At 45.1% G+C, this 27,562-nt stretch overlaps 1 protein-coding gene across 9 annotated transcripts in view; it reads left to right on the forward strand.

Annotated features, from left to right (window-relative positions):
* The window catches only part of MYO6 (myosin VI), a 449,562-nt gene that overhangs the window by 171,862 nt on the left and 250,138 nt on the right, over nucleotides 1-27,562 (forward strand). For all 9 annotated transcript variants that reach the window (XM_063916839.1, XM_063916841.1, XM_063916842.1 and 6 more), the window contains exon 4: nucleotides 3,601-3,674. In XM_063916839.1, coding sequence (XP_063772909.1) covers nucleotides 3,601-3,674 — 74 coding nt within the window. The remainder of the gene's footprint in view (nucleotides 1-3,600; nucleotides 3,675-27,562) is intronic.

Here is a 27,562-nt window from a genome sequence, read left to right on the forward strand (position 1 = left end):
TCAGGACTGGGTCCTGGTGACCACGGATGCAAGCCTCCGAGGTTGGGGGGCAGTCACTCAGGGAAGAAACTTCCAAGGACAGTGGTCGAGTCAGGAGACTTCCCTACACATAAATATTCTGGAACTAAGGGCCATTTACAATGCCCTGAGTCAAGCAGAACCCCTGCTTCAAAACCAACCGGTGCTGATTCAGTCAGACAACATCATGGCGGTCGCCCATGTAAACCGACAGGGCGGCACAAGAAGCAGGATGGCGATGGCAGAAGCCACAAGGATTCTTCGATGGGCGGAGAATCACGTGCTAGCACTGTCAGCGGTTTTCATTCCGGGAGTGGACAACTGGGAAGCAGACTTCCTCAGCAGGCACGACCTCCACCCGGGAGAGTGGGGACTTCATCCAGAAGTCTTCAAGCTGATTGTATATCGTTGGGAAAGGCCACAGGTGGACATGATGGCGTCCCGCCTCAACAAAAAGCTAAAAAGATATTGCGCCAGGTCAAGGGACCCTCAGGCGATAGCTGTGGATGCTCTAGTGACACCGTGGGTGTTCCAGTCGGTTTATGTGTTCCCTCCTCTTCCTCTCATACCAAAGGTACTGAGGATAATAAGAAAGAGAGGAGTAAGAACTATACTCATCGTTCCGGATTGGCCAAGAAGAACTTGGTACCCGGAACTACAAGAAATGATCTCAGAGGACCCTTGGCCTCTGCCGCTCCGACAGGACCTGCTACAGCAGGGGCCCTGTCTGTTCCAAGACTTACAGCGGCTGCGTTTGACGGCATGGCGGTTGAACGCCGGATCCTAATGGAAAAGGGCATTCCAGATGAAGTAATTCCTACGCTGATAAAAGCTAGGAAGGATGTGACAGCAAAACATTATCGCCGCATATTACGAAAATATGTTGCTTGGTGTGAGGCCAGGAAGGCCCCAACAGGGGAATTTCAGCTGGGTCGATTTCTGCACTTCCTACAGTCAGGAGTGACTATGGGCCTAAAATTGGGATCCATTAAAGTCCAGATTTCGGCCCTGGCTATTTTCTTTCAAAAAGAACTGGCTTCACTGCCTGAAGTTCAGACGTTTGTTAAGGGAGTGCTGCATATTCAGCCCCCTTTTGTGCCTCCAGTGGCACCTTGGGATCTCAACATTGTGTTGGATTTCCTAAAATCACATTGGTTTGAGCCACTTCAGACCGTGGAGTTGAAGTATCTCACGTGGAAGGTAGTCATGCTGTTGGCCTTGGCCTCAGCTAGGCGTGTGTCAGAATTGGCGGCTTTGTCCTGTAAAAGCCCATATCTGATTTTCCATATGGACAGGGCAGAATTGAGCACTCGTCCCCAATTTCTCCCAAAGGTGGTATCAGCGTTTCATTTGAACCAACCTATTGTGGTACCTGCGGCTACTCGGGACTTGGAGGATTCCAAGTTGCTGGACGTAGTCCGGGCCCTGAAAATCTATGTTTCCAGGACGGCTAGAGTCAGAAAAACGGACTCGCTGTTTATCCTGCATGCACCCAACAAGCTGGGTGCTCCTGCTTCAAAGCAGACTATTGCTCGCTGGATCTGTAGCACGATTCAACTTGCACATTCTGCGGCTGGACTGCCGCATCCTAAATCAGTAAAAGCCCATTCCACGAGGAAGGTGGGCTCTTCTTGGGTGGCTGCCCGAGGGGTCTCGGCTTTACAACTTTGCCGAGCTGCTACTTGGTCGGGATCAAACACTTTTGCAGAATTCTACAAGTTTGATATCCTGGCTGAGGAGGACCTTGAGTTTGCTCATTCGGTGCTGCAGAGTCATCCGCACTCTCCCGCCCGTTTGGGAGCTTTGGTATAATCCCCATGGTCCTTACGGAGTACCCAGCATCCACTAGGATGTCAGAGAAAATAAGAATTTACTCACCGGTAATTCTATTTCTCGTAGTCCGTAGTGGATGCTGGGAGCCCGTCCCAAGTGCGGACTTTCTGCAATACATGTATATAGTTATTGCTTAACTATAGGGTTATTGTTATGAGCCATCTGTTGAATGAGGCTCAGTTGTTGTTCATACTGTTAACTGGGTACAGTTATCACAAGTTGTACGGTGTGATTGGTGTGGCTGGTATGAGTCTTACCCTGGATTCCAAATCCTTTCCTAGTAATGTCAGCTCTTCCGGGCACAGTTTCCCTAACTGAGGTCTGGAGGAGGGGCATAGAGGGAGGAGCCAGTGCACACCAGATATAGTACCTAATCTTTCTTTTAAGAGTGCCCAGTCTCCTGCTGAGCCCGTCTATTCCCCATGGTCCTTACGGAGTACCCAGCATCCACTACGGACTACGAGAAATAGAATTACCGGTGAGTAAATTCTTATTATTTAGGAAACTCAGAATTGGCTGAAGCTTTGTATCTCCTAAATTATTATTTAACAGAAAGGTTTGCATATTTGTAATGTATTCAAAAAATAGAACACATACTGATGTAAAGTTTAAAAGAGTATTATCTTAACCTACTGTAGTATAATAATTTCTCTTAAGTTGTCAAAGATCTCCCCGATAGGTTACCTATTAACAGAGAAAATTTACATTTGCTCTACTTTCTGTCCAAAGTCCCTATGCGTTATTCTGTTTTTGTGCCCTCTACAGTTTCAGAGATTAGTCCTACTTCATATTTACTTAAGATCTTTTTCTTTGGTCTTTTAGGTGTATATAGTTTACATTTACAGGAGTTAGAATTAGAAAAGTATGGCAATTATATTTTTGAGGGGCCTTATTTTAATAGCTAAAATATGCAATACATTAAACCAGTGGTTCCAAAACTCAGCCCTCAAGGCAACATAACAGTCCAGCTTTTAAAGATCTCTATAGCTCAGCGCAGATGGTTAAATCAAATTGACTGTGGTGTTAATTAGATCACCTGTGGCCAAGCATGGACTTGGAAATACTTAGAACTTGGACCGTTAGGGTGCCGTGAGGACCGTGTTTGGGAACCTCTGCAGTAAACAGTGACTTGTCTATTCCCCTCCTCTGCTTCAGTCAGTTTTCTTCTCATTAATGTGTTAACAGTGATCCACATAGTAATTTAAAAGGAGACAACTCACTGATTATGTATATGTTTTCATAGAACTACTCCTAAACAAGTGCTAAATAATTCTTGAGGAAACCTGACAGCTAATTGATGGCCTTAAATAGTTTCAGAAGAATTCTATATTTCAGTAGGTCCCAAATTGGGCACCTGCTGGAGTGCCATGGTTTGGTTGTCCAGGACCAAATCAGATTATTTATGGTCAGTGTGATAGGCAAAGCCAGTGGTGATGGCAGCAAGTCATAATATATGTGGACAAACTGAAGTGCAACCTTGTCCGCCACCACGTAACTGGCCCTAAGAATGACAAGTAAGCACAATTTACTTACTGTCATTTTAATAATTTCTGATGAATTTATCAGTAAGAAACTTGTGGTCTAGGGGTGCCGTGAAGAAAATGCAGATACTCTAGGGCGCTGTGATTCAAGATTCAATCATATGTGAACATTTTGTTACACAAACACAGTCATGGATGCTATGTACTAAGTTGGCAGTTTAAAATTGAACTTTCTAATCTGTAAATAACTGTGTGGTTATCTCTGCAGGTTCTTTAATGTACCTCAATGAAGCAACCCTTCTTCATAACATCAAAGTTCGATACAGTAAAGATAAAATATATGTAAGTACTTTACGTTTTGATTTGTGGCCGTCCCTTGATGTAGGTTGCATTACTGAAACAGGCCGTTTGGATATACTATGTCAATACATTACTCTCTGTTCACTTTTAATGGATGAGTATGACTGCTTATTCAGTGTGATGGCTTCTCGTATATATTGCATTCAACTGATTTTGTCATCTTCTACGATGGTGGTGTGCTGGTCACCTGGTACTTGTCCTTGGTGGATATCCCTAGGTGCTTTTCTCTGCATGCTTTTGACCCGTCACCCACAACTTAACTGAGAAAATGTGTGCGGTTTGCAACTGAATAAAATAAATAAAATATATATATTGTTGGACTCTTGTCTATATATATATATATATATATATGAAACACAACAGTATCGTTATCTTGCGCCAAGTTCAAAGCAGCACAACGGGAGAGGTCCCTGTTGGAGGACCTCAATAGCATACAGAATAAAAAACAGTTTCCCAAGTGCGCTAAATAAGACTGTATCTACAATGATTCTTCCAGTGTTGTTTCCATAAGTCAGAATTGAATACTGGAGAAGATTTGTATCTGGGAACCTGTAACGGACACCCCTCACCAAGATGCTCACCCAAACAAGAGGCCCAAGGCCAATTAATAAAAAATAGTTTTAATAACACATGTTAAAACAAATACAGTTTTCACATAAAATTCCTCATATAGTGTTCACAAAGATGTGTTTAAAATGATGACAATAAAGGATAACCAGTATCTTCGTTGTGTGGTCTTTAACTCTAGATACTCTCTCACCTTTTTCAAGGTGCGAGCTTAAGAGGGAGTATCTTCACAAACTATGCTGGAAACTCCTGACTGACAAACCCAACGCGTTTCGTCTTATCGACTTCATCGGGGGTAACTTGTTTGGGGATGAATAAAAAGAATGAATTTAGTTTATAAGGACTGATGTCCAAAATTTGATGAGCAAAGAATATAAATGGTATGAGAATTTAGAAAAAAGGTACCTACCAAATATATAAAACAGGCTTATTTGCCATTAATAGATTTGTGTGTGGAGAATCACAACCTAAAATTGTGAATTATAAAACACATTAATAAATGTGTTTTATAACTACTCAAGAAATTTCTAATAAAAATGTCGGGGCATACCTTGGATATAGTGATAAAAAGGGATTCTCTTAAGTTCGCTCCTGATAGGAGCTTTCTTGGTGGTTCCTTTTAGGAATCCTAATGGTCCTAGATATAAAATTCTGCCTTAAAGATAATTATTCGAGACTCCTTTGTGGAGCTCCTTATAGGGACTATTGATTGAGGTTCCCTTTAAAAATACTGGCAGTCAGATTTTGACGCACTGCCTGAATAAGATATCCAGATCTTACAATCAGGACTATTTCTGATTCAGGTATTAGCCCGTATATAGAATACTTCCAGGAAAAAATACTTCAAAAAGTATAAAGCTGATTTGACAATCACAACGCAATGAAAACCTCCTCAGTAAAACTCACAGAATGGATCCTGAGAGATTCTGGCTGTGAATGGAAGTGTCAAATCAGCTTTATACTTTTTGAAGTATTTTTTCCTAGAAGTATTCTATATACGGGCTAATACCTGAATCAGAAATAGTCCTGATTGTAAGATCTGGATATCTTATTCATTCAGTGCATCAAAATCTGACTGCCAGTATTTTTAAAGGGAACCTCAATCAATAGTCCCTATAAGGAGCTCCACAAAGGAGTCTCGAATAATTATCTTTAATGCAGAATTTTATATCTAGGACCATTAGGATTCCTAAAAGGAACCACCAAGAAAGCTCCTATCAGGAGCGAACTTAAGAGAATCCCTTTTTATCACTATATCCAAGGTATGCCCCGACATTTTTATTAGAAATTTCTTGAGTAGTTATAAAACACATTTATTAATGTGTTTTATAATTCACAATTTTAGGTTGTGATTCTCCACACACAAATCTATTAATGGCAAATAAGCCTGTTTTATATATTTGGTAGGTACCTTTTTTCTAAATTCTCATACCATTTATATTCTTTGCTCATCAAATTTTGGACATCAGTCCTTATAAACTAAATTCATTCTTTTTATTCATCCCCAAACAAGTTACCCCCGATGAAGTCGATAAGACGAAACGCGTTGGGTTTGTCAGTCAGGAGTTTCCAGCATAGTTTGTGAAGATACTCCCTCTTAAACTCTCACCTTGAAAAAGGTGAGGGAGTATCTAGAGTTAAAGACCACACAATGAACATACTGGTTATCCTTTATTGTCATCATTTTAAACACATCTTTGTGAACACTATATGAGGAATTTTATGTGAAAACTGTATTTGTTTTAACATGTGTTACTAAAACAATTTTTTACTAATTGGCCTAGGGCCTCTTGTTTGGGTGACCATCTTGGTGAGGGGTGTCCGTTACAGGTTCCCAGATACAAATCTCCTCCAGTATTCAATTCTGACTTATGGAAACAACACTGGAAGAATCATTGTAGATACAGTCTTATTTAGCGCACTTGGGAAACTGTTTATTATTATATATATATATATTTATTTATTTATTATATATTTATTATATAAAGTAGTAAAATGTTACTGACATGTAAAATGTTATGAGCTTTTCCATGCCTTGACCTGTCAGTTTAGAAGTACTGGATTATAGTAAATATATCAACATGCTGTATGATGGAAGCTTGTTGTCCCGTCCAGTAACTGAATGATCAGATATTTAAGCAATTTGGCCATACAGGTAGCCAAAATACAATCACACCAAGGACAGGTGCTTTACGGAGTACACGTATCCCACATAACTTTTTCATTCACTACTGGGATGTGTGTGGACCTCTGATACATGCCTATTGAATAAATTATCAGCCGATTTGCTGCATTGACAGATCTAATCTGATTTGATTGGGTGATATTTTGAACACTCAACATGAAACCATGGGGGTCATTCCGAGTTGTTCGCTCGTTGCCGATTTTCGCTATGCTGCGATTTGTTGCTAATTGCGCATGCGCAAGGCACGCAGGGCGCATGCGTTTAGTTGTTTAACAAAAAACTTAGCAGTTTTGCTGTGGATCCTGAGGCGCTTTTCAGTCGCACTGCTGATCGGTGAATGATTGACAGGAAAGGGGTGTTTCTGGGTGGTAACTGAGCGTTTTCCGGGAGTGTGCTAAAAAACGCAGGCGTGTCAGGGAAAAACGCAGGAGTGTCTGGAGAAACGGGGGAGTGGCTGGCCGAACGCAGGGCGTGTTTGTGATGTCAAACCAGGAACTAAACGGACTGAACTGATCGCAATCTGTGAGTAGGTCTGGAGCTACTCAGAAACTGCAAAGAATTATTTATTAGCAGTTCTGCTAATCTTTCGTTCGCAATTCTGCTAAACTAAGATACACTCCCAGAGGGCGGCGGCCTAGCGTGTGCAATGCTGCTAAAAGCAGCTAGCGAGCGAACAACTCTGAATGAGGGCCAATAATCCGATCTGGGAAAAATTGTTTGGTTTGAAGTGCAAGTGAAGCATTAATTGACATTTAATAAGTCTCAAAAATGTAGTTCTAAGCCACATAATATAACCAAAATAACTGGAGTAGTTTATGTAAGTAAGTAAATATGTCCAATAGGCTCTTTTACTCCTATGCAATAGATTGTCCTGTAAGAGTTAAAATGTCAGTTTTGGGTTCTAGTGTTTTCTATTACCATTTGTGGTTTACAGTATATTACCTTTATTATAAAGCAAAACTAATAAACCATCTTGCTGTGCCCGGTGTGCGGTGATTGTGGTATGCCAGGTTAGATAGCAGCTAATGTAGCATTTGGCATGTGGTGTAATCTTTCTTTTCTTCTGTGTCTTTAAAGTTAAGCATATACAGGTCTCCTTTAACACCTACTGGCTCAGATGACAGACTTAATCTTTCATACTACTATCAAGTTACCTAATTGTGCTTAATTCATTCTGACCAAGTTACAGAAGTAATCTTGCCATCTGCCAAAACAGTGACAGCTGGTATATAGGTTTGACACTGAGTGCTTCCTGAGAAATTATCGTAATTGGCACCTAGTGTCCACTTTTTTACCTTCCTTATTCTTTTAATTTGATTCTGTACCTGAATTCATATGGATAATAAATTGGCAAGTGACATTCATGTCTAGATTGTTCTCGCTTCAAAATTTTTGTTCATTTTTCTTTCCGCAGTTTTTTTTTTCTCTTTTATTTTATGTAATATGCATTTTCCTGCAATTTTTTTTATTTATTCTCAACTGATTCTTGCTATTTGCTATCTTTGATTATAAGGTACACACTTTCTCTAGCTCAGCAACTTCTGAAAATTCCTTTCATGTCTTTAATATCAAACATAAGGTGCTGTATGACTGCAGGTTACTAGTCCAGTATTAGAAGATTGCTTTGTGTTGGTTAAATGTCTGTCTTGTCTTTAGCAAAGTATACACAGGCAAGAAAAAATACAGTGCTAAATATTTGTTCAAAAGAAAGAAGTTTATTGTATTACTGCACTTACTACTACTGTTATTATAATTTATTATTAACAGTCACTTATATAGTGCCAGCATACTCCGTTGTGCTTTACAATTGGGAAAAACATTAATTAAACTACACTGGGTAATAGCAGACAGATATTGAGGTAAGCGGGTTCTGCTGCTTACAATCTATAGGGAAATAGTTTTCTTTTTCATCCACTAGGGGTCACTGGAGTACTCTTGGGATATGGACGCTGCGATAGCAGGGATAGGCACATTTAAATATTTAAATGTGTAGCCCTCCTTCCCCTCCATACTCCCCAGATGCATCAGTGTTTTTTGTGCTTTCACCAGGTAAGGGCACATGTTACGGAAGTCTCGAATACTTGATTTTTCTTTTTTCTTCCATAGTCCCTTCCCAGCTTACTAAGAAGCGTGGGTCCGGGACTATATATGCTACTATAGCAGCATAAGGCTTGTCGGCACTTAACAAGAGAAGCCCTGCAATAGACCTTCATCAACAATTGCTGACTCCGCCATGGCTGCAGGAGCAGAAAGGAGCTTACAGAGAAGCCGCGTCATTGCCTCCAGATCCCGGCTGGTGCGGTGAGTAAGGAGCAGGCTGTCAGCTCATGCTGCTGCTGCTCCATGTGTGTGTACTTTCACTATGGGGGGGGTTACAGGCGCTGCGCCCGACACCCTCTCCCCAGACCTGCTGCTGTGGAACTACAAGGCGTTCAGCTCCCGCTGCCGCCGTCCTGGGTGGATGTGAAAGGACAGAGCTACCGCACACACTCCCCATACCACTGCACAAAACATAGCCGTGGTGGTCAGCGCCTGCTGCCGCCGCTTCACTAAGCTTTACTGTTCACTGGTGCTACTCGCGGCGGTCGGCTCCTGCTGCCACCGCTCCACTGTGATCCAATGGGGCTACCCGCGGTCGTCAGCTCCTGCTGCCAACGCTCCACTAAGCGTAACTGTTCACTGGTGCTACATGCGGTAGTCAGCTCCCGCTACCGCCACTCCACTCTGATACATAGACGCGCGCTCCACCACTGCTGCAGTGGCCTGCTGTCGCCGTTCATCTCCGATCCTGCGAGCCAGATCAAACTACATGCGCGCTTACTGTGGGGATATGGGGGAGGTTTTTCCTCTGTGCAGGGCTCTCAAGTACAAATAAGCCTGTCACCGCCCCCACGATGCTGCACCGCTGCTGCAGTGAGCGGAGGGTCAGCTCACACTGCTTCCATGGGGATGTATTTATCCATATTTATCTGCCACTCTACACTAGGTTAGAGCTGTGGAGGTGTTTATAAATTGAGGCCCCAGTCTAGCTACGCTTCATATAGAGGCTGCATGCACAGGAGGTGTTTAGCTTGTGCATCCCATATGTGTTAGTGCAGTTTACATACCTATCGGCAGAACACGTTTTCTCCTACGTCCTAGAGGATGCTGGGGACTCCAAAAGGACCATGGGGTATAGAGGGGATCTGCAGGAGACATGGGCACACTATAAGACTTTGAATGGATGTGAACTGGCTCCCTTCCTCTATGCCCCTCCTCCAGACAGGTTGCGGCCTTCGAGGCCATTCGGTGAGCATGTCAAATGCCAGAGTGGTTTTTGCGGGACCAGTTGGACATGTGGTCCGGGTCTCACCTGCACATGCACCGGAAAATAATCCTATTTTCCAGGACCAGGATATCACTCCTGTGGTGGCTACACAGTTCTCACCTCCTAGAGGGACGAAGGTTCGGGATCCAGGATTTGATCCTGGTGTCCATGGATACAAGTCTCCGAGGCTGGGGAGCAGTCTTTCCAGGGGAAAAGGTCAAGCCGGAAAGCTTGTCTGCAATAAGCATTCTTGAATTAAGAGCTATTTACAACGGAACATCTCCTTCGCGATCTGCCCGTCTTAATTCTGTCGGACAACTTAACAGCAGTGGCGTAAGTAAGCCGCTAGGGCGGAACGAAGAGCAAAGCGGCAATGGTAGAAGCCGCAAAAGTTTTTCGCTGGGCGGAAAGGCATGTAAATGCTCTATTAGTGGTCTTCATTCCGGGTGTAGACAATGGAGAAATAGACTTCCTCAGCAGACACGATCTCCATCCAGAAGAGTGCGGTCTTCATCGAGAAGTTTTCACAGAAGTGACAAGTCTTTGGGGAATTCCTCAATTAGACATGATGGCGTCTCACCCCAACAAGTAACTTCAGGGATATTGTTCCAGTTCAAGGGACACTCAAGCAATAGCAGTGGACACCCTCGTGACACCATGGGTGTTTCAGTCGGTCTATGTGTTCCCTCCACTTTCACTCTTTCCGAAGGTGATAAACATAAGAAGAACAAAGGTTCATGCGATCCTCATGGTTCTGGTCTAGCCAAGGAGGGCTTGGTATCCAGATCTTCAAGACTTACTCATAGAAGATCCCTGGCCTCTTCCTCTACAAGAGGACCTGTTACAGCAAGGACCGGGCGTGTATCAAGACTTACCGCGGCTGCGTTTGACGGCATGGCGGTTGAACGCCATATCCTAGCCCGAAAGGGTATTTCCGGTGAAGTCATTCCCACATTGCTTCAGGCTAGGAAAGGAGTAACATCGAAGCTTTACCACCGTATTTGGAGGAAGTGTGTGTCTTGGTGTGAATCCAAGAAGGCTCCTACGGAAGAATTTCAGCTGGGTCGTTTCTCCATTTTTTGCAAGCAGGGGTGGATGCAGGCCTAAAGTTAGGCTCCATTAAAGTGCAGATTTCTTTCAAAAAGAATTGGCCACCCTTCCGAAAGTTCAGACTTTCGTGAAATGAGTGCTGCACATCCAACCTCCATTTGTTCCCCCAGTGGCGCCATGGGACCATAATGAGGTGTTGAAGTTTCTTATGTCACACTGCTTGGAACCTTTATGAAAGGTTGAGTTAAAATTTCTCACTTGGAAAGTGGTCATGCTATTGGCCTTGGCATCCGCAAGGCGGGTGTCGGAATTGGCGGCCTTGTCTCACAAGAGCCCCTATTTGATCTTCCATGTAGATAGAGCGGAATTGAGAACTCGGCAACAATTTCTGCCAAAAGTGGTTTCTGCTTTTCACATGAACCAACCTATTGTGGTGCCTGTGGCTACTAAAGCCTTGGCTGATTCGAAGTCTCTCGATGTAGTCAGAGCTTTGAATATTTGTCGCCAGAACGGCTCAGATTGGGGAAACAGAGGCTCTGTTTATCCTGTATGCTCCCAACAAAATTGGGGTTCCTGCTACTAAGCAGACTGTTGCACGCTGGATCTGTGATACGATTTGGAATGCTCATTCTACGCCTGGATTGCCGTTACCGAAGTCTGTGAAGGCCCATTCTACCAGGAAGGTGGGCTCTTCTTGGGCGGATTCCCGAGGAGTCTCGGCGGTTCAACTTTGCCGAGCAGCTACTTGGTCAGGTTCAAACACTTTTACTAAGTTCTACAAGTTTGATACCCTGGCTGATGAGGACCTCATGTTTGCTCAATCGGTGCTGCAGAGTCGTCCGCACTCTCCCGCCCGTTCTGGAGCTTTGGTATAAACCCCATGGTCCTTTTGGAGTCCCCAGCATCCTCTAGGACGTATGAGAAAATAGGATTTTAATACCTACCGGTAAATCCTTTTCTCTTAGTCCGTAGAGGATGCTGGGCGCCCGTCCCAGTGCGTACTGTGTCTGCAGTTATTGGTTCTGGTTACATTCTTGTGGTGTTTCTTCTCTGTCAGGCTGTTGCTGACTACGTTCATGCTATGGCATGCGGTATCTTATTATTGGTTGGGTTGGCACACAGGTTGTGTTACATTTTCGGTCAGCATATTGCTGTATATTTTTCAGGCCGTCGGCTGGTGTTCTATTGAATGCCACGTTCTGCAGCAAGTTCGAGGTGTGAGCTGACATGGTGTTTAAACAATAAATTCTTTCCTCGGAATGTCCGTCTCCCTGGTCACAGTTCTCTAACTGGAGTCTGGAGGAGGGGCATAGAGGGAGGAGCCTGTTCACACCCATTCAAAGTCTTATAGTGTGCCCATGTCTCCTGTGGATCCCGTCTATACCCCATGGTCCTTTTGAAGTCCCCAGCATCCTCTACGGACTAAGAGAAAAGGATCTACCGGTAGGTATTAAAATCATATTATCAAGACTATGCTGCGGATTTACATGTGTGTGTATATATTGTGTGTATGTATGTGTATATATATATATATATATATATATATATATATAACAGTTTCTTATATAGCGCAGCAAATTCCGTTGCGCTTTACAATTGTAAATAACAATTATGTAACAAAACTGGGTAACAACAAACAGTCAGAGGTAGGAAGGCCCTGCTCGCAAGCTTACAATCTATAGGGAAACAGGCATTGATACACAAGGATAGGTGCTATCTATTGCATAGTGGTCCACCAGATTGCAATGGTTCTTGGTGTGCTGTATGATATGGTCATACAGCAATGATGAACCGGGGTCGAGAGGAAGGGAAAGTGAAGACGTGAGGATATGTGTTGATTGTGCAGAGTGGATGCAATTTTATAGGAAGGTTTATGAAAGTTATGTGGGAGATAATGAGAGCATGGATTAGAGTCTTAGCAGTGTCTTGTGTAAAGTATGGTCGTATTTTGGATATGTTTTTTAGATGCATGTAAAATGATTTTGAGACCGATTGAATGTGGGGAACAAAGGACAGATCAGAGTCAAGGATGACACCTAGGCAGCGAGCTTGTGGGGTAGGGTAGATTGTTGAGTTTTCAACAGTGATAGAGATATCAGGTTGGTACCTATTATTGGCTGGTGGAAATATAATTAACTCTGTTTTTGAAATATTAAGTTTGAGGTGGTGAGATGTCATTCAAGATGAAATGGCAGAAAGGCATTAAATGACACGGCCCAGTACAGAAAGGGACAAATCAGGGGAGGATATGTAAATTGGAGTATCATCTGCGTACAGATGATACTGAAATCCAAAAGAGCTGATTAGTTTACCAAGAGACGAGGTATAGATAGAGAAAAGCAGAGGACCCAAGACTGAGCCTTGCGGTACTCCAACTGAAAGAGGTAGCGGAGAGGAGGTAGATTCAGATAAGCGAACACTGAAGGAGCGATTAGATAGGTAGGATAGGAACCAAGAAAGGGCTGTGTCTTTAAGACCTAGTGATTGTAGTGTTTGTATGAGAAGAGAGTGGTCAACAGTGTCAAAGGCAGCAGATAGATCTAGAATAATAAGTAGTGAGTAATGGGCTTTAGACTTCGTAGTGACTAAATCATTACCAACTTTAGTCAGTGCTGTCTCTGTGGAGTGTTGGGAACGGAAGCCTGACTGAAGTGGGTCCAATAAATTTTGTGAGTTAAGAAAGTGTGTGAGTCAAGTGTAGACAAGTCTCTCAAGTAGGTTAGAGAGACTAGGGAGCTGAGAGATAGGGCGGTAGTTTGAGAGAGAGTTAGGGTCAGAATTTTTTGTTTCTTCAAAATGGGAGTAACCACTGCATGCTTGAACAGTGAAGGAAAAATACCAGTAGAGAGAGAGAGATTACAGATGTTAGTTAAGGTAGGGATGAGCACCGGAGACACAGCTTTACTTATTTGTGAGGGTAAAGGATCAAAAGGAGAGGTAGTAGAGAAGCATGATGGGAAGAGTGCTGACACTTCATCTTCATTTGTGGGATCAAATGAAGAGAGAGTGCCAGAGGGTTCAGGTAAAGAACTGAGCAGGTCACTGGCTGCCAAAGAGCATAACATTTCATCTCGGATCTTATCAATCTTCTCCGTTAAGTAGGAAGCAAGATTTTGTGCCTTGATAGTGGCTGATGGGGTAGGTGAGGGAGGATTCAGAAGTGATTTTAAATGTATTAAAGAATTGTTTGGGGTTAGAGGCTTGAGCAGAGATAAGAGTTTGGAAATATGTTTGTTTGGCAGTGTCCAGGGCATTTCTATAAGAGTGGTAGACAGTCTTACTGTATGTGTGAGGAAGTCACTTGAAATACAAGATTTACACCACTGACTTACGTGTGAGCTTACCTGTGAGTTTTGGTAGATGTCTTGTTAATTTAGAGTGCCATGGTTGACATCTAGGCCTTCATGGAGTGTGATGGATAGCTGGAGTCACTTCATCAAGGTCTAGTTCTAGAGTCTGGTTCAGGTGTGATACAGCCATCTCAGGAGAAATCGGTGAAAGCAGTTGTTGGAGTGTGGTGGAAAGTTCTTGAAGATTAATTGTGTTAATATGTCTGCGAGTTTGAGGAGGATTGGAGGACTTCAGCAACACAGAGTTTGAATTAACGGAGGAGAGCATGCAGGTGATAAGGTTGTGATCTCAGAGGGAAAGGAGAGTTAGTGAGTTCAGAAATAGAGCATAGTCTGGTGAATACTAGATCAAGGCAGTGGCCCTCCTGGTGAGTAGAGGAGTCAGTCCACTGGGAGAGGCCGAGAGAGGAGGTTAAAGAGAGTAGTTTGGTGTCGTGAGCAGCAGATTTTGGACAATCAATAGCAATATTGAAATCACCAATGATGATGGTGGAGTTGTCAGAGGATAGGAAGTGAGGGAGCCAGGCAGAAAAATCTTCCAGAAATTGTTTGGGATGCCCAGGTGGGCGATAGATAGCTGCAACACGCAGAGAGAAAGGAGAGTAAACCCTGATGGAATGTATTTCAGATGATGTAAATGTAAGTGATGGAACCTGTGGTAGAACAGTGTATGCGAAAGATTGGGAAAGTTATAATCCAACTCCTCTTCCTTTATGGATACCAGGCCTGGAGGTGAGTGTAAAGTGGAGCTCACCATGTGCCAGTGCTGCAGGGGAGGCTGTGTCTGATTGTGTGAGCCAGGTTGCTGTTATAGCCAGCAGGTTGAAGTTGTTAGATATGAAGAGGTCATGGATGGATGTTAATTTGTTACAAACAGAGCGTGCATTCCATAAGGCACATTTTAGTGATCTGGAGGGTGATGGAAGATGTGATGTTTATGAGGTTAGCTGGATTTCTATGTTGCTGTGAATCAGGTGAATGTGTGCGATGCAAGTGGTTGGGTCCAGGATTTGGTGAAATATCACCAGCTAGCAGAAGAGAGAGAGAAATGTGGGTGTCAGAGGTTTGTGAAAGTTTTTTATGGTGAGAGGTTGTATGTATATGTGTGTATGTGTGTATGTGTGTGTATATATATATATATATATATTATAAAATAACATGCTGGCACGCCATTTCATAATCTTCCTCCAGGAATTTGGTGTTGGTCCTACAACACATGGCCACTGGAGGGGACAGGGGTGTTAGTTGGGGTTTTTCAGTAAAACACATACTGAACATCATATAGTGTGCACTCAAGCATACTTCACTTATTTATGTATTTATTTTTGTTAAAATAACTCATTTGTGGTGGTGTGTATGCATAATTACTGTAACAGTATCCACTTGTACACTGTGTATTGCACATAAGGGTCCAAATACAGACCTCTGCCCTGATCCTCCTTTGGCGATGATGGCAGGTGTAATGGCTGATTTAAAGTCACAGTTGTCCGCTGCACCAAATAACGTGAGATGGCTAAGTCTGTTTCTCGGTGATACCGTCTGAGCAGCCACAGCTCACAGACTAGAACTGTGCAGGATGTACAAAAGTCCATGTATAGTTCATTCCTACAAGTAGTCCTCTTTTGTCTCATAGCTTACTGGTTTACTCTTGTGTTATAATCTAACGATTCAATGCCATTCCTGCCATTCATGAAATAGTGAGGTTTTATTAGATCCAGATAAACGCTTTTCTGTGCAAAGCAATTTCTTTTTAACTATCCTTTCCCAAACTAACTGGGAAATGTTGTCACCAGTGGACTCTTTAATATTACAAAGTTAACTATTCCAGTCCCAGCTGCAGCAACACGTTAAGACCCGTCGCAGCATAAGCTGAGGGCCCTGATAAAGTCCATTTATACTGCAGCAGAAGTGTTGGTTAGACTTGCTTTAGTTGGGGTTTGTGTTAACATGGTTGTAGTTGCATAGGCGACACAGCTCAAGTTAGGCCCACAAACAGGGTCATTCCTCAGAACACCTTTTACTTCTAAACAATCACATTTGTGAATCAACACAGTATTTGGCTACGACATCTATGGATGTTGGCCAAGTAATTTCCCGCTATTATTGAGACCGTTTTGATGCTAAGGCTGATTCAAAAAATAGTGGCGTTGCCTTTTGCTGGCGATATGTTATTAGTCCTTATTAGTACAAATTAGGTTTCTCCGGCTACTTGCGCTCAAGTTCCTAAAATCTTTGACACCTCAGTCCTTTCAAATCCATGCTCGAAGAACAACTGTACACAGTAGATGTGGTAGAGGACATGGTTTTCAACAAACCGCTAGCCGTCGTCAAAACACACAGCCAGCTGACAAACCAGGGCCATGGTAGCCTTCCAGCCCTTCTCTGATCTTCTCCTGTGTGAGCAGGTCTTCAAACATTTCATTTGACATTGTTTCAGACATACACAGATAAGTGAATCCGCAATTTTGTGTTCAAAGGTTACACAATGGGGTTCGATAGTTTTCCACCAATGCGGTTTTTCGGGACAAGTCTGCCTGTGTCAGCAGACAAGGCAGTGTTGTAGACCGCTTTTCAGTCTCTCGTAGACTCAGCAGTTTTATTTCAGGTTCCGGTATACAGGTTCAGGGATTTTATACCATTCTTTTTGTAGTACCAAGCCGGACGGTTCAGTCATGCCTATATTGAACCTGACAGTAATCCGTATGTCACTTACTAAAGATTCAAGATGTAATCGCTGCAGTCAGTGATTGTTGGTCTAAACCACAGGAATTCATGATTTCACTGAATCTCAAGAATGCGTACTTACACATTCCAATTTGGCCACCATATCAGGCGTACTTACGGTTTGCAGTACAATAAAACCATTATCACTCAGTCACTACCGTTTGACCTCTCATCAGTGCCTCGGGTATTCACAAAAGTGATGTCTGTGATTGCTCATCTCAGATCCATGAAAGTGATTATAGTTCCGTACTTGGACAACCTACTCAAGACATTGTATCAACACATACCTGTACTCTTTCAGCATGCCTTACGGCCGTACAATGTCCTACTTTAGCAAGATTTTACCTGTCAGAGGTAAAAGCACAAAGTATTCGTCATCTAGTACGGTAAGTGCACTAAGCACAGACAGTCTCGGTGCACTTGTGCATTCAACTGTTAGTAAAGATGATGGCGTCTTTCCAAGCACTCCAGTTTGGAATATTTCACTCACGTCCTTTTCAGCTTAATCTGCTCGCACAGTGGTCGGCCTCTCATATACAAAGTCATCAGAGGGTGCGGTTGGCGCCAAGTGCTAGAGTATCGCTACTCAGGTGGCTCCAAATACAAAATCTCACTGCGGGGAAAAAAATTTGGAGTCTGAAATTGGATAATTCTGAGGACGGATGCAATTCTCAGCTGTTGGGAAGCAATTGTCCTACATGGTCAACTTCAGGGTCTGTGGCCAGACCAGAAAAGATTACTGTCAGTAAATGCCCTGGAACTCACGCCTATTTCCAATGCTTTGCACAGGCAGTTTACATCTTAGTTTGTCCTTCGTCCTAGAGGATGCTGGGGACTCCAAAAGGACCATGGGGTATAGACTGGATCCGCAGGAGACATGGGCACTTTAAGACTTTAAATGGGTGTGAACTGGCTACTCCCTCTATGCCTCTCCTCTAGACCCCAGTTAGATTCTGTGCCCAGAGAGACTGGACACACACTAGGGGAGCTCTACAGAGTTTCTCTAGAAAAGACTTTCTGTTAGGTTTATTATTTTCAGGGAGCACTGCTGGCAACAGGCTCCCTGCTTCGTGGGACTGAGGGGAGAGAAGCATACCTACTTCTGTGAGTTAAAGGCTCTGCTTCTTAGGCTACTAGACACCATTAGCTCCAGAGGGTCTGATCACTTGGTATAGCCTAGCTGCTCGTTCCCGGAGCCGCGCCGCCGTCCCCCTCACAGAGCCAGAAGAGAGAAGCCGAGTGAGTAACCGAAGCATAGAAGACTTCAGTGAAGGCGGCAGAAGACATCAGTCTCTGAGGTACCGCGCAGCGCGCCATTGCTTCCACACACCAACGGCTCTACTTGGGTGCAGGGCGCAGGGGGGGCACCCTGGGCAGCAATAAGACCTCAAATCAGCCTGGCAAAAGTACATACAGTGCATAGGCACTGTATACTACCCCCGCCAGTATAAAAAAATAGCGGGACATAAGCGCGCCGTTACTGGGGCGGGGCTTGGTCCTCCCAGCTCTAATCAGTGCCATTTTATCTTCACAGTGAAGCTGCATGAGACGCTGGACCTGACCTCCTCCACTTCTTTGACAAGTAACAGGGTGCTAAACGGGGGGGGGGGCACAACAAAATTGGTGTTGATTATTATCATTAAAAGCGCTGGCAGGTCGGGGGCATTATATATATATATATATATATATATATATATATATATATATATATATATATAATAATGTGTGGTTTCAGACTGGGATAGGCACTGGGTGTGGGCTGGCAAACTCCCTCTGTGTTTTTCTAATAGGCCTTATTGTGGTTTTGTCCCCTATAGCCCAGTGTGATAGTGGTGTCGGTACGAGTGTGTCGACATGTCTGAGGCTGAAGGCTCTTCCCAGGAGGAGGCTAGAGTAGAGACAGAACAGTGTGAGGTAGTGAATCTGTCGGCACCGCCGACTGCTGATTGGGTAAATATGTTGAGTGCCTTGAATGCAAATGTGGCTTCATTAAATAAGAGATTGGATAAATCTGAGGCTCAAAACCAAACATGGAGACAATCCATGGAAGATGCTTTATCCCAAACGCAGGCTCCCTCAGGGTCACAGAAACGGCCGTTTACCCAAATAGCAGACACTGATACCGACACGGATTCGGATTCCAGTGTCGACTATGGTGATGCCAGGTTGAATCCTAAACTGGCTAAGAGCATTCAGTACATGATTGTGGCAATAAAAGAAGTGTTGCATATCTCGGAAGACCCTGCTGTTCCTGAGACAAGGGTCTGTCTGTTTAAGGGAAGGAAAGCTCTGGTAACGTTTCCTCCCTCTCATGAATTGAACACTCTCTTTTTGAAAAGGCTTGGGAAGTTCCTGACAAAATGTTGCTGATTCCCAAGAGAATTATTATGGCATACCCGTTTCCCTCTGAGGATAGGAAAAGGTGGGAGTCGACCCCCAATGTGGACAAGGCACTAGCACGGCTGTCCAAGAAGGTGGAGCTTCCGTCCCCTGACACGGCGGCCCTAAAAGATCCTGTGGATCGTAAGCAGGAAACTACTTTGAAATCTATTTATGTCACTACGGGTACACTGCTCAGACCTGCAGTGGCATCAGCATGGGTGAGTAGTGCAATTGAGAAGTGGGCAGATAACTTATCATCTGACTTGAACACCCTGGATAGGGATAGCGTTCTTTTGACCCTGGGTCGTATCAGGGACGCTGCAGTCTATCTAAGGGAGGCTGTGAGAGATATTGGTCTCTTGGGATCAAGGGCCAATGCCATGGCAATCTCGGCTAGGAGAGCATTATGGACTCATCAATGGAATGGGGATGCTGACTCTACGAGGGCTATGGAGGCGCTGCCGTATAAAGGTGGTGGTTTGTTTGGTGAGGGCCTCGCGGACCTGGTATCTACAGCTACCGCGGGTAAGTCGTCTTTTCTACCTTTTGTCCCTCCACAGCAAAAGAAAACGCCTCAGTATCAGATGCAGTCCTTTCGATCTAATAAATTCAAAAAAGGACGAAGGTCCTCCTTCCTTGCTGCTAGAGGTAAGGGAAGAGGAAAAAGATCACCGGCTGTGGCAAGCTCCCAGGGGCAGAAGTCCTCCCCGGCTTCTGCCAAGTCCACCGCATGACACTGGGGCTCCGCTGCGGGAGTCCGCACCGGTGGGGGTGCGTCTTCAACTCTTCAGTTGGGTCTGGGCTCAATTAGGCCTGGATCCTTGCGTGCTGGAAATTGTGGCCCAAGGATACAAACTGGAGTTTCAAGACGTGCCCCCCCCACCGATTTTTCGAATCGGCCTTGCCAGCTTCTCTTCCGGAAAGGGAAGTGCTGTGCGCTGCAATACAAAAGCTGTGTCAACAACAAGTCATTGTCGCGGTACCCCAGTCACATTGGGGAGAAGGGTTTTATTCAAGCCTGTTCGTGGTCCCGAAGCCGGATGGCTCGGTCAGACCGATTTTGAATTTAAAATCCCTCAATCTATATTTGAAAAGATTCAAATTCAAGATGGAATCTCTCCGAGCAGTGATTTCCAGTCTGGAAGGGGGGGATTTTATGGTGTCAGTCGACATAAAGGATGCTTACGGTTCAGGATTGTCATTACCAATTTCAGACGTTGCCGTTTGTTATTTCCACGGCCCTGAGGATTTTCACCAAGGTAATGGCAGAAATGATGGTGCTCCTGCGCAAGCAGGGTGTCACAATTATCCCGTACTTGGACGATCTCCTGATAAAGGCGAGATCAAAGGAGCAGTTATTAAAAAACGTTGCGCTCTCCCTGACAGTTCTGCAACAACATGGTTGGCTCCTAAATTTGCCAAAGTCACAGTTGATTCCGACAACACGGCTGTTGTTCTTGGGCATGGTTCTGGACACGAAACTGCAGAGAATTTTTCTCCCGATGGAAAAAGCTCTGGAAATACAGAACATGGTCAAGGGGATTCTGAAACCGGCAAGAGTGTCTATTCATCACTGCACTCCATGCCAGGGTTTTTCAGTGGGACCTGTTGGACAAGTGGTCTGGGTCTCACCTACACATGCACCGAAGATGAGCCTGTTTCCCAGGGCCAGGATTTCTCTCCTGTGGTGGCTCCAAAGTTCTCACCTTCTAGAGGGACGCAGGTTCGGGATCCAGGTTTGGATCCTGGTGACCACGGATGCAAGTCTCCGAGGGTGGGGAGCAATCACACAGGAACAAAATTTCCAGGGAAAATGGTCAAGCCAGGAGGCTTGTCTGCACATAAACATTCTGGAATTAAGGGCCATCTACAACGGCCTACTCCAAGCAGAACATCTTCTTCGCGGCTTGCCCATCCTGATTCAGTCGGACAACATAACAGCGGTGGCGCACATAAACCGCCAAGGCGGAACAAGGAGCAGAGCGGCGATGGCGGAGGCCACAAAAGTACTTCGATGCACGGTAAAACAGACAAGCGCTCTGTCAGCGGTCTTCATTCCAGGCGTGGACAACTGGGAAGCAGACTTCCTCAGCAGACACGATCTCCATCCAGGAGAGTGGGGTCTTCATCAAGAGGTCTTTGCAGAAGTGACAAGTGGTTGGGGAATTCCTCAAATAGACATGATGGCATCTCGCCTCAACAAGAAACTTCAGACATATTGTTCCAGGTCGAGGGACCCTCAAGCAGTAGCAGTCGATGCCCTGGTGACACCGTGGGTGTTTCAGTCGGTCTATGGGTTCCCTCCACCTCCACTCATCCCAAAGGTGATACGGATCATAAGAAGAACAAGGGTTCAGGTGATACTCATTGTTCCAGATTGGCCACGGAGGGCCTGGCATCCAGATCTTCACTCATAGAAGATCCCTGGCCTCTGCCTCTAAGAGAGGATCTGTTACAGCAAGGGCCGTGCGTGTTCCAAGACTTACCGCGGTTGCGTTTGATGGCATGGTGGTTGAACGCAAAATCCTAGCGAGTAAGGGTATTCCCAATGAGGTCATCCCCACTCTACTGAAAGCTAGGAAGGAGGTAACGGCGAAGCATTACCACCGTATTTGGAGAAAATATGTGTCTTGGTGTGAATCCAAGAAGGCTCCAACGGAAGAATTTCAGCTGGGTAGATTTCTCCGTTTTTTACAAGCAGGTGTGGATGCGGGCCTGAAGTTAGGCTCCATTAAAGTGCAGATTTCGGCCTTATCAATTTTCTTTCAAAGGGAATTGGCCTCGCTTCCGGAGGTACAGACTTTTGTAAAAAGCGTGCTGCACATCCAACCTCCATTTGTGCCCCCAGTGGCACCAATGGACCTTAACGTGGTGTTACAGTTCCTTATGTCACATTGGTTTGAACCTTTACAAACGGTTGAGTTGAAATTTCTCACTTGGAAAGTGGTCATGCTATTGGCCTTGGCGTCCGCAAGGCGGGTGTCGGAATTGGCGGCTTTGTCTCACAAAAGCCCCTATTTGATTTTTCATGGGGATAGAGCGGAGTTGAGAACTCGTCAACAATTTTTACCAAAGGTGGTTTCTTCGTTTCACATGAACCAACCTATTGTGGTACCGGTGGCTACTGAAGCCTTGGCTGATTCAAAGTTTCTCGATGTAGTCAGAGCTTTGAAAATATATGTTGCCAGAACGGCTCGTATTAGGAAAACGGAGGCTCTGTTTGTCCTTTACGCTTCCAACAAGATTGTGGCTACTGCTACTAAGCAGACTATTGCACGCTGGATCTGTAGTGTGATTCGGCATGCTCATTCTACGGCTGGATTGCCGTTACCGAAATCAGTGAAGGCCTATTCTACCAGGAAGGTGGGCTCATCTTGGGCGGCTGCCTGGGGAGTCTCGGCACTGCAACTTTGCCGAGCAGCTACTTGGTCGGGTTCAAACATTTTTGCAAAGTTCTACAAGTTTGATACCCTGGCTGATGAGGACCTCATGTTTGCTCAATCGGCGCTGCAGAGTCATCCGCACTCTCCCGCCCGTTTTGGAGCTTTGGTATAGACCCCATGGTCCTTTTGGAGTCCCCAGCATCCTCTAGGACGAAGGAGAAAATAGAATTTTAATACCTACCGGTAAATCCTTTCTCTTAGTCCGTAGAGGATGCTGGGCGCCCGTCCCAGTGCGGACTCTGTCTGCAGTACTTGTTCATGGTTATTGCTTTTGTTACACAAAGGTTGTGTTTTGGTTTCAATCAGCCTGTTGCTGATTTTTTTGGTTCATACTGTTAACTGGTTTAGTTAAATGCCATGTTGTACGGTGTGTTGTGGTGTGAGCTGGTATGTATCTCACCCTTGGTTAACAAAAATCCTTTTCCTCGAAATGTCCGTCTCCCTGGGCACAGTTCCTATAACTTAGGTCTGGAGCAGGGGCGTAGAGGGTGGAGCCAGTTCACACCCATTTAAAGTCTTAAAGTGCCCATGTCTCCGGATCCCGTCTATACCCCATGGTCCTTTTGGAGTCCCCAGCATCCTCTACGAACTAAGAGAAAAGGATTTACCGGTAGGTATTAAAATCCTATTTTCACACTGTTCATGTTCAAACAACGCAACGGCAGTCGCATACATCAACAAAGAAAGAATGACTCGAAGTCGCATCGCATGCGAGAAGTTGCTCAAATCCTAGATGGGGCCGAACATCACCAGTTGATATTATCGGCAATGTTCATTCCCGGAGTGGACAAGTAGAAAACAAACTAACTCCGTCATCAGGATTTTCAGCAAGGAGAATGGACTTTTACATCTAAAAGTGTTCCAGATGTTAGTCCAACCGTATAGTTATCCAGAGGTGGATCTAATGGCATCTCACTAAAATCATCAGACACCCCAGTATGTGTCCAGAACACGGGGTCCAAAGGTAGTGGCAGTGGATGCTCTCACAATAGCGTGGCCGTGCAGCCTAGTGTATCTGTTTCCACCATTTGCTTCCTTGGTTGCTCTAGCGGATCAAAATAGAGTCCACAACCGCCATACTAGTGGCATCTCAGTGTCCTCGGAGAGCATGGTTCTCGAATCTCCGCGGTCTACTCGCAGACTACCCATGGCCGCTTCCGCTATGTCCAGACCTAGTACAACAGGGTCCGTTCCTTTACCCCGAGTTAGCGCAGCTGTGTTTGACGGGGTAGCTGTTGAAACCGCTCTCTTAAGACGAGAGGTCATTCCAGAGTCTGTTATACCAACCATGTGACGTGCTAGGTAGCCAGTTACAGCAGCTCATTATTACAGAATTTGGCGAGCTTATGTTACTTGGTGTGAAGCTCAGAAGTTTCCGACATCTTCTTTCAAGTTATCCCGTCTTTTGCTATTTTTACAGACTGGGTTAGTTGGAGGACTACGTTTACTTGACACTAAAAGTGCAGGTTTCTGCTTTGTCTATATTTTTTCAGTGCCGTTTTGCTCTTTTGCCAACAATCCTTACAGTCCAACTTCCATTTATACCACCTACAGCTCCATGGGACTTAAATCTAGTTTTAGATTTTTTATAGTCCTCACTTTTTGAACCCTTACAACAACTGGATGTTTAGTACTCACTTAGGAAACAGTTTTCTCCTAGCCTTAACTTTGGCAAGGTGTGTTCTGAATTAGATGCGTTGTCATGCAAACCACTGTATCTGGTGTTTCATGATAACAGAGCGGAACTTCAAATGTCAGCTTTTCTATAGGGATGTGCACCTGAAATTTTTGGGGTTTTGGGTTCGGTTCCGTGGCCGTGTTTTGGGTTCGAACGCGTTTTGGCAAATCCTCACCGAATTTTTTTTGTCGGATTCGGGTGTGTTTTGGATTCGGGTGTTTTTTTCAAAAAACCCTAAAAAACAGCTTAAATCATAGAATTTGGGGGTCATTTTGATCCCATAGTATTATTAACCTCAATAACCATAATTTCCACTCATTTTCAGTCTATTCTGAACACCTCACACCTCACAATATTATTTTTAGTCCTAAAATTTGCACCGAGGTCGCTGGATGGCTAAGCTAAGCGACCCAAGTGGCCGACACAAACACCTGGCCCATCTAGGAGTGGCACTGCAGTGTCACGCAGGATGGCCCTTCCAAAAAATACTCCCCAAACAGCACATGACGCAAAGAAGAAAAAAAAGAGGCACAATGAGGTAGCTGTGTGAGTAAGCTAAGCGACCCTAGTGGTCGACACAAACACCTGGCCCATCTAGGAGTGGCACTGCAGTGTCACGCAGGATGGCCCTTCCAAAAAATACCCCCCAAACAGCACATGACGCAAAGAAGAAAAAAAAGAGGCGCAATGAGGTAGCTGTGTGAGTAAGCTAAGCGACCCTAGTGGCCGACACAAACACCTGGCCCATCTAGGAGTGGCACTGCAGTGTCACGCAGGATGGCCCTTCCAAAAAATACTCCCCAAACAGCACATGACGCAAAGAAGAAAAAAAGAAAAAAGAGGTGCAAGATGGAATTGTCCTTGGGCCCTCCCACCCACCCTTATGTTGTATAAACAGGACATGCACACTTTAACCAACCCATCATTTCAGCGACAGGGTCTGCCACACGACTGTGACTGAAATGACTGGTTGGTTTGGGCCCCCACCAAAAAAGAAGCAATTAATCTCTCCTTGCACAAACTGGCTCTACAGAGGCAAGATGTCCACCTCATCATCATCGTATGATTCATCACCCCTTTCACTGTGTACATCCCACTCCTCACAGATTATTAATTCGTCCCCACTGGAATCCACCATCTCAGATCCCCGTGTACTTTCTGGAGGCAATTGCTGCTGGTGAATGTCTCCATGGAGTAATTGATTATAATTCATTTTAATGAACATCATCTTCTCCACATTTTCTGGAAGTAACCTCGTACGCCGATTGCTGACAAGGTGAGCGGCGGCACTAAACACTCTTTCGGAGTACACACTGGAGGGAGGGCAACTTAGGTAGAATAAAGCCAGTTTGTGCAAGGGCCTCCAAATTGCCTCTTTTCCCTGCCAGTATACGTACGGACTGTCTGACGTGCCTACTTGGATGCGGTCACTCATATAATCCTCCACCATTCTTTCAATGGTGAGAGAATCATATGCAGTGACAGTAGACGACATGTCAGTAATCGTTGGCAGGTCCTTCAGTCCGGACCAGATGTCAGCATCAGCAGTCGCTCCAGACTGCCCTGCATCACCGCCAGCGGGTGGGCTCGGAATTCGTAGCCTTTTCCTCGCACCCCCAGTTGCGGGAGAATGTGAAGGAGGAGATGTTGACAGGTCGCGTTCCGCTTGACTTGACAATTTTCTCACCAGCAGTTATTTGAACCCCTGCAGACTTGTGTCTGCCAGAAAGAGAGATCCAACGTAGGTTTTAAATCTAGGATTGAGCACGGTGGCCAAAATGTAGTGCTCTGATTTCAACAGATTGACCACACGTGAATCCTGGTTAAGCGAATGAAGGGCTCCATCCACAAGTCCCACATGCCTAGAGGAATCGCTCTGTTTTAGCTCCTCCTTCAATGCCTCCAGCTTCTTCTGCAAAAGCCTGATGAGGGGAATGACCTGACTCAGGCTGGCAGTGTCTGAACTGACTTCACGTGTGGCAAGTTCAAAGGGCAGCAGAACCTTGCACAACGTTGAAATCATTCTCCACTGCGCTTGAGACAGGTGCATTCCACCTCCTTTGCCTATATCGTGGGCAGATGTATAGGCTTGAATGGCATTTTGCTGCTCCTCCATCCTCTGAAGCATATAGAGGGTTGAATTCCACCTCGTTACCACCTCTTGCTTCAGATGATGGCAGGGCAGGTTCAGGTTTTTTTGGTGGTGCTCCAGTCTTCTGTACGCGGTGCCTGCACGCCGAAAGTGGCCCGCAATTCTTCTGGCCACCGACAGCATCTCTTGCACGCCCCTGTCGTTTTTTAAATAATTCTGCCCCACCAAATTCAAGGTATGTGCAAAACATGGGACGTGCTGGAATTTGCCCAGATGTAATGCACGCACAATATTGCTGGCGTTGTCCGATGCCACAAATCCCCAGGAGAGTCCAATTGGGGTAAGCCATTCTGCGATGATCTTCCTCAGTTGCCGTAAGAGGTTTTCAGCTGTGTGCGTATATACTGGAAAGCGGTGATACAAAGCGTAGCCTGCCTAGGAACGAGTTGGCGTTTGCGAGATGCTGCTACTGGTGCCGCCGCTGCTGTTCTTGCAGCGGGAGGCAATACATCTACCCAGTGGGCTGTCACAGTCATGTAGTCCTGAGTCTGCCCTGCTCCACTTGTCCACATGTCCGTGGTTAAGTGGACATTGGGTACAACTGCATTTTTTAGGACACTGTGGAGTCTTTTTCTGACGTCCGTGTACATTCTCGGTATCGCCTGCCTAGAGAAGTGGAACCTAGATGGTATTTGGTAACGGGGGCACACTACCTCAAGAAATTGTCTAGTTCCCTGTGAACTAACGGCGGATACCGGACGCACGTCTAACACCAACATAGTTGTCAAGGCCTCCGTTATCCGCTTTGCAACAGGATGACTGCTGTGATATTTCATCTTCCTCGCAAAGGACTGTTGGACAGTCAATTGCTTACTGGAAGTAGTACAAGTGGTCTTCCGACTTCCCCTCTGGGATGACGATCGACTCCCAGCAGCAACAACAGCAGCGCCAGCAGCCGTAGGCGTTACACTCAAGGATGCATCGGAGGAATCCCAGGCAGGAGAGGACTCGTCAGACTTGCCAGTGACATGGCCTGCAGGACTATTGGCTTTCCTGGGTAAGGAGGAAATTGACACTGAGGGAGTTGGTGGT

Source organism: Pseudophryne corroboree, chromosome 4, assembly GCF_028390025.1.
Source record: "Pseudophryne corroboree isolate aPseCor3 chromosome 4, aPseCor3.hap2, whole genome shotgun sequence".
NCBI lineage: Eukaryota > Metazoa > Chordata > Amphibia > Anura > Myobatrachidae > Pseudophryne > Pseudophryne corroboree.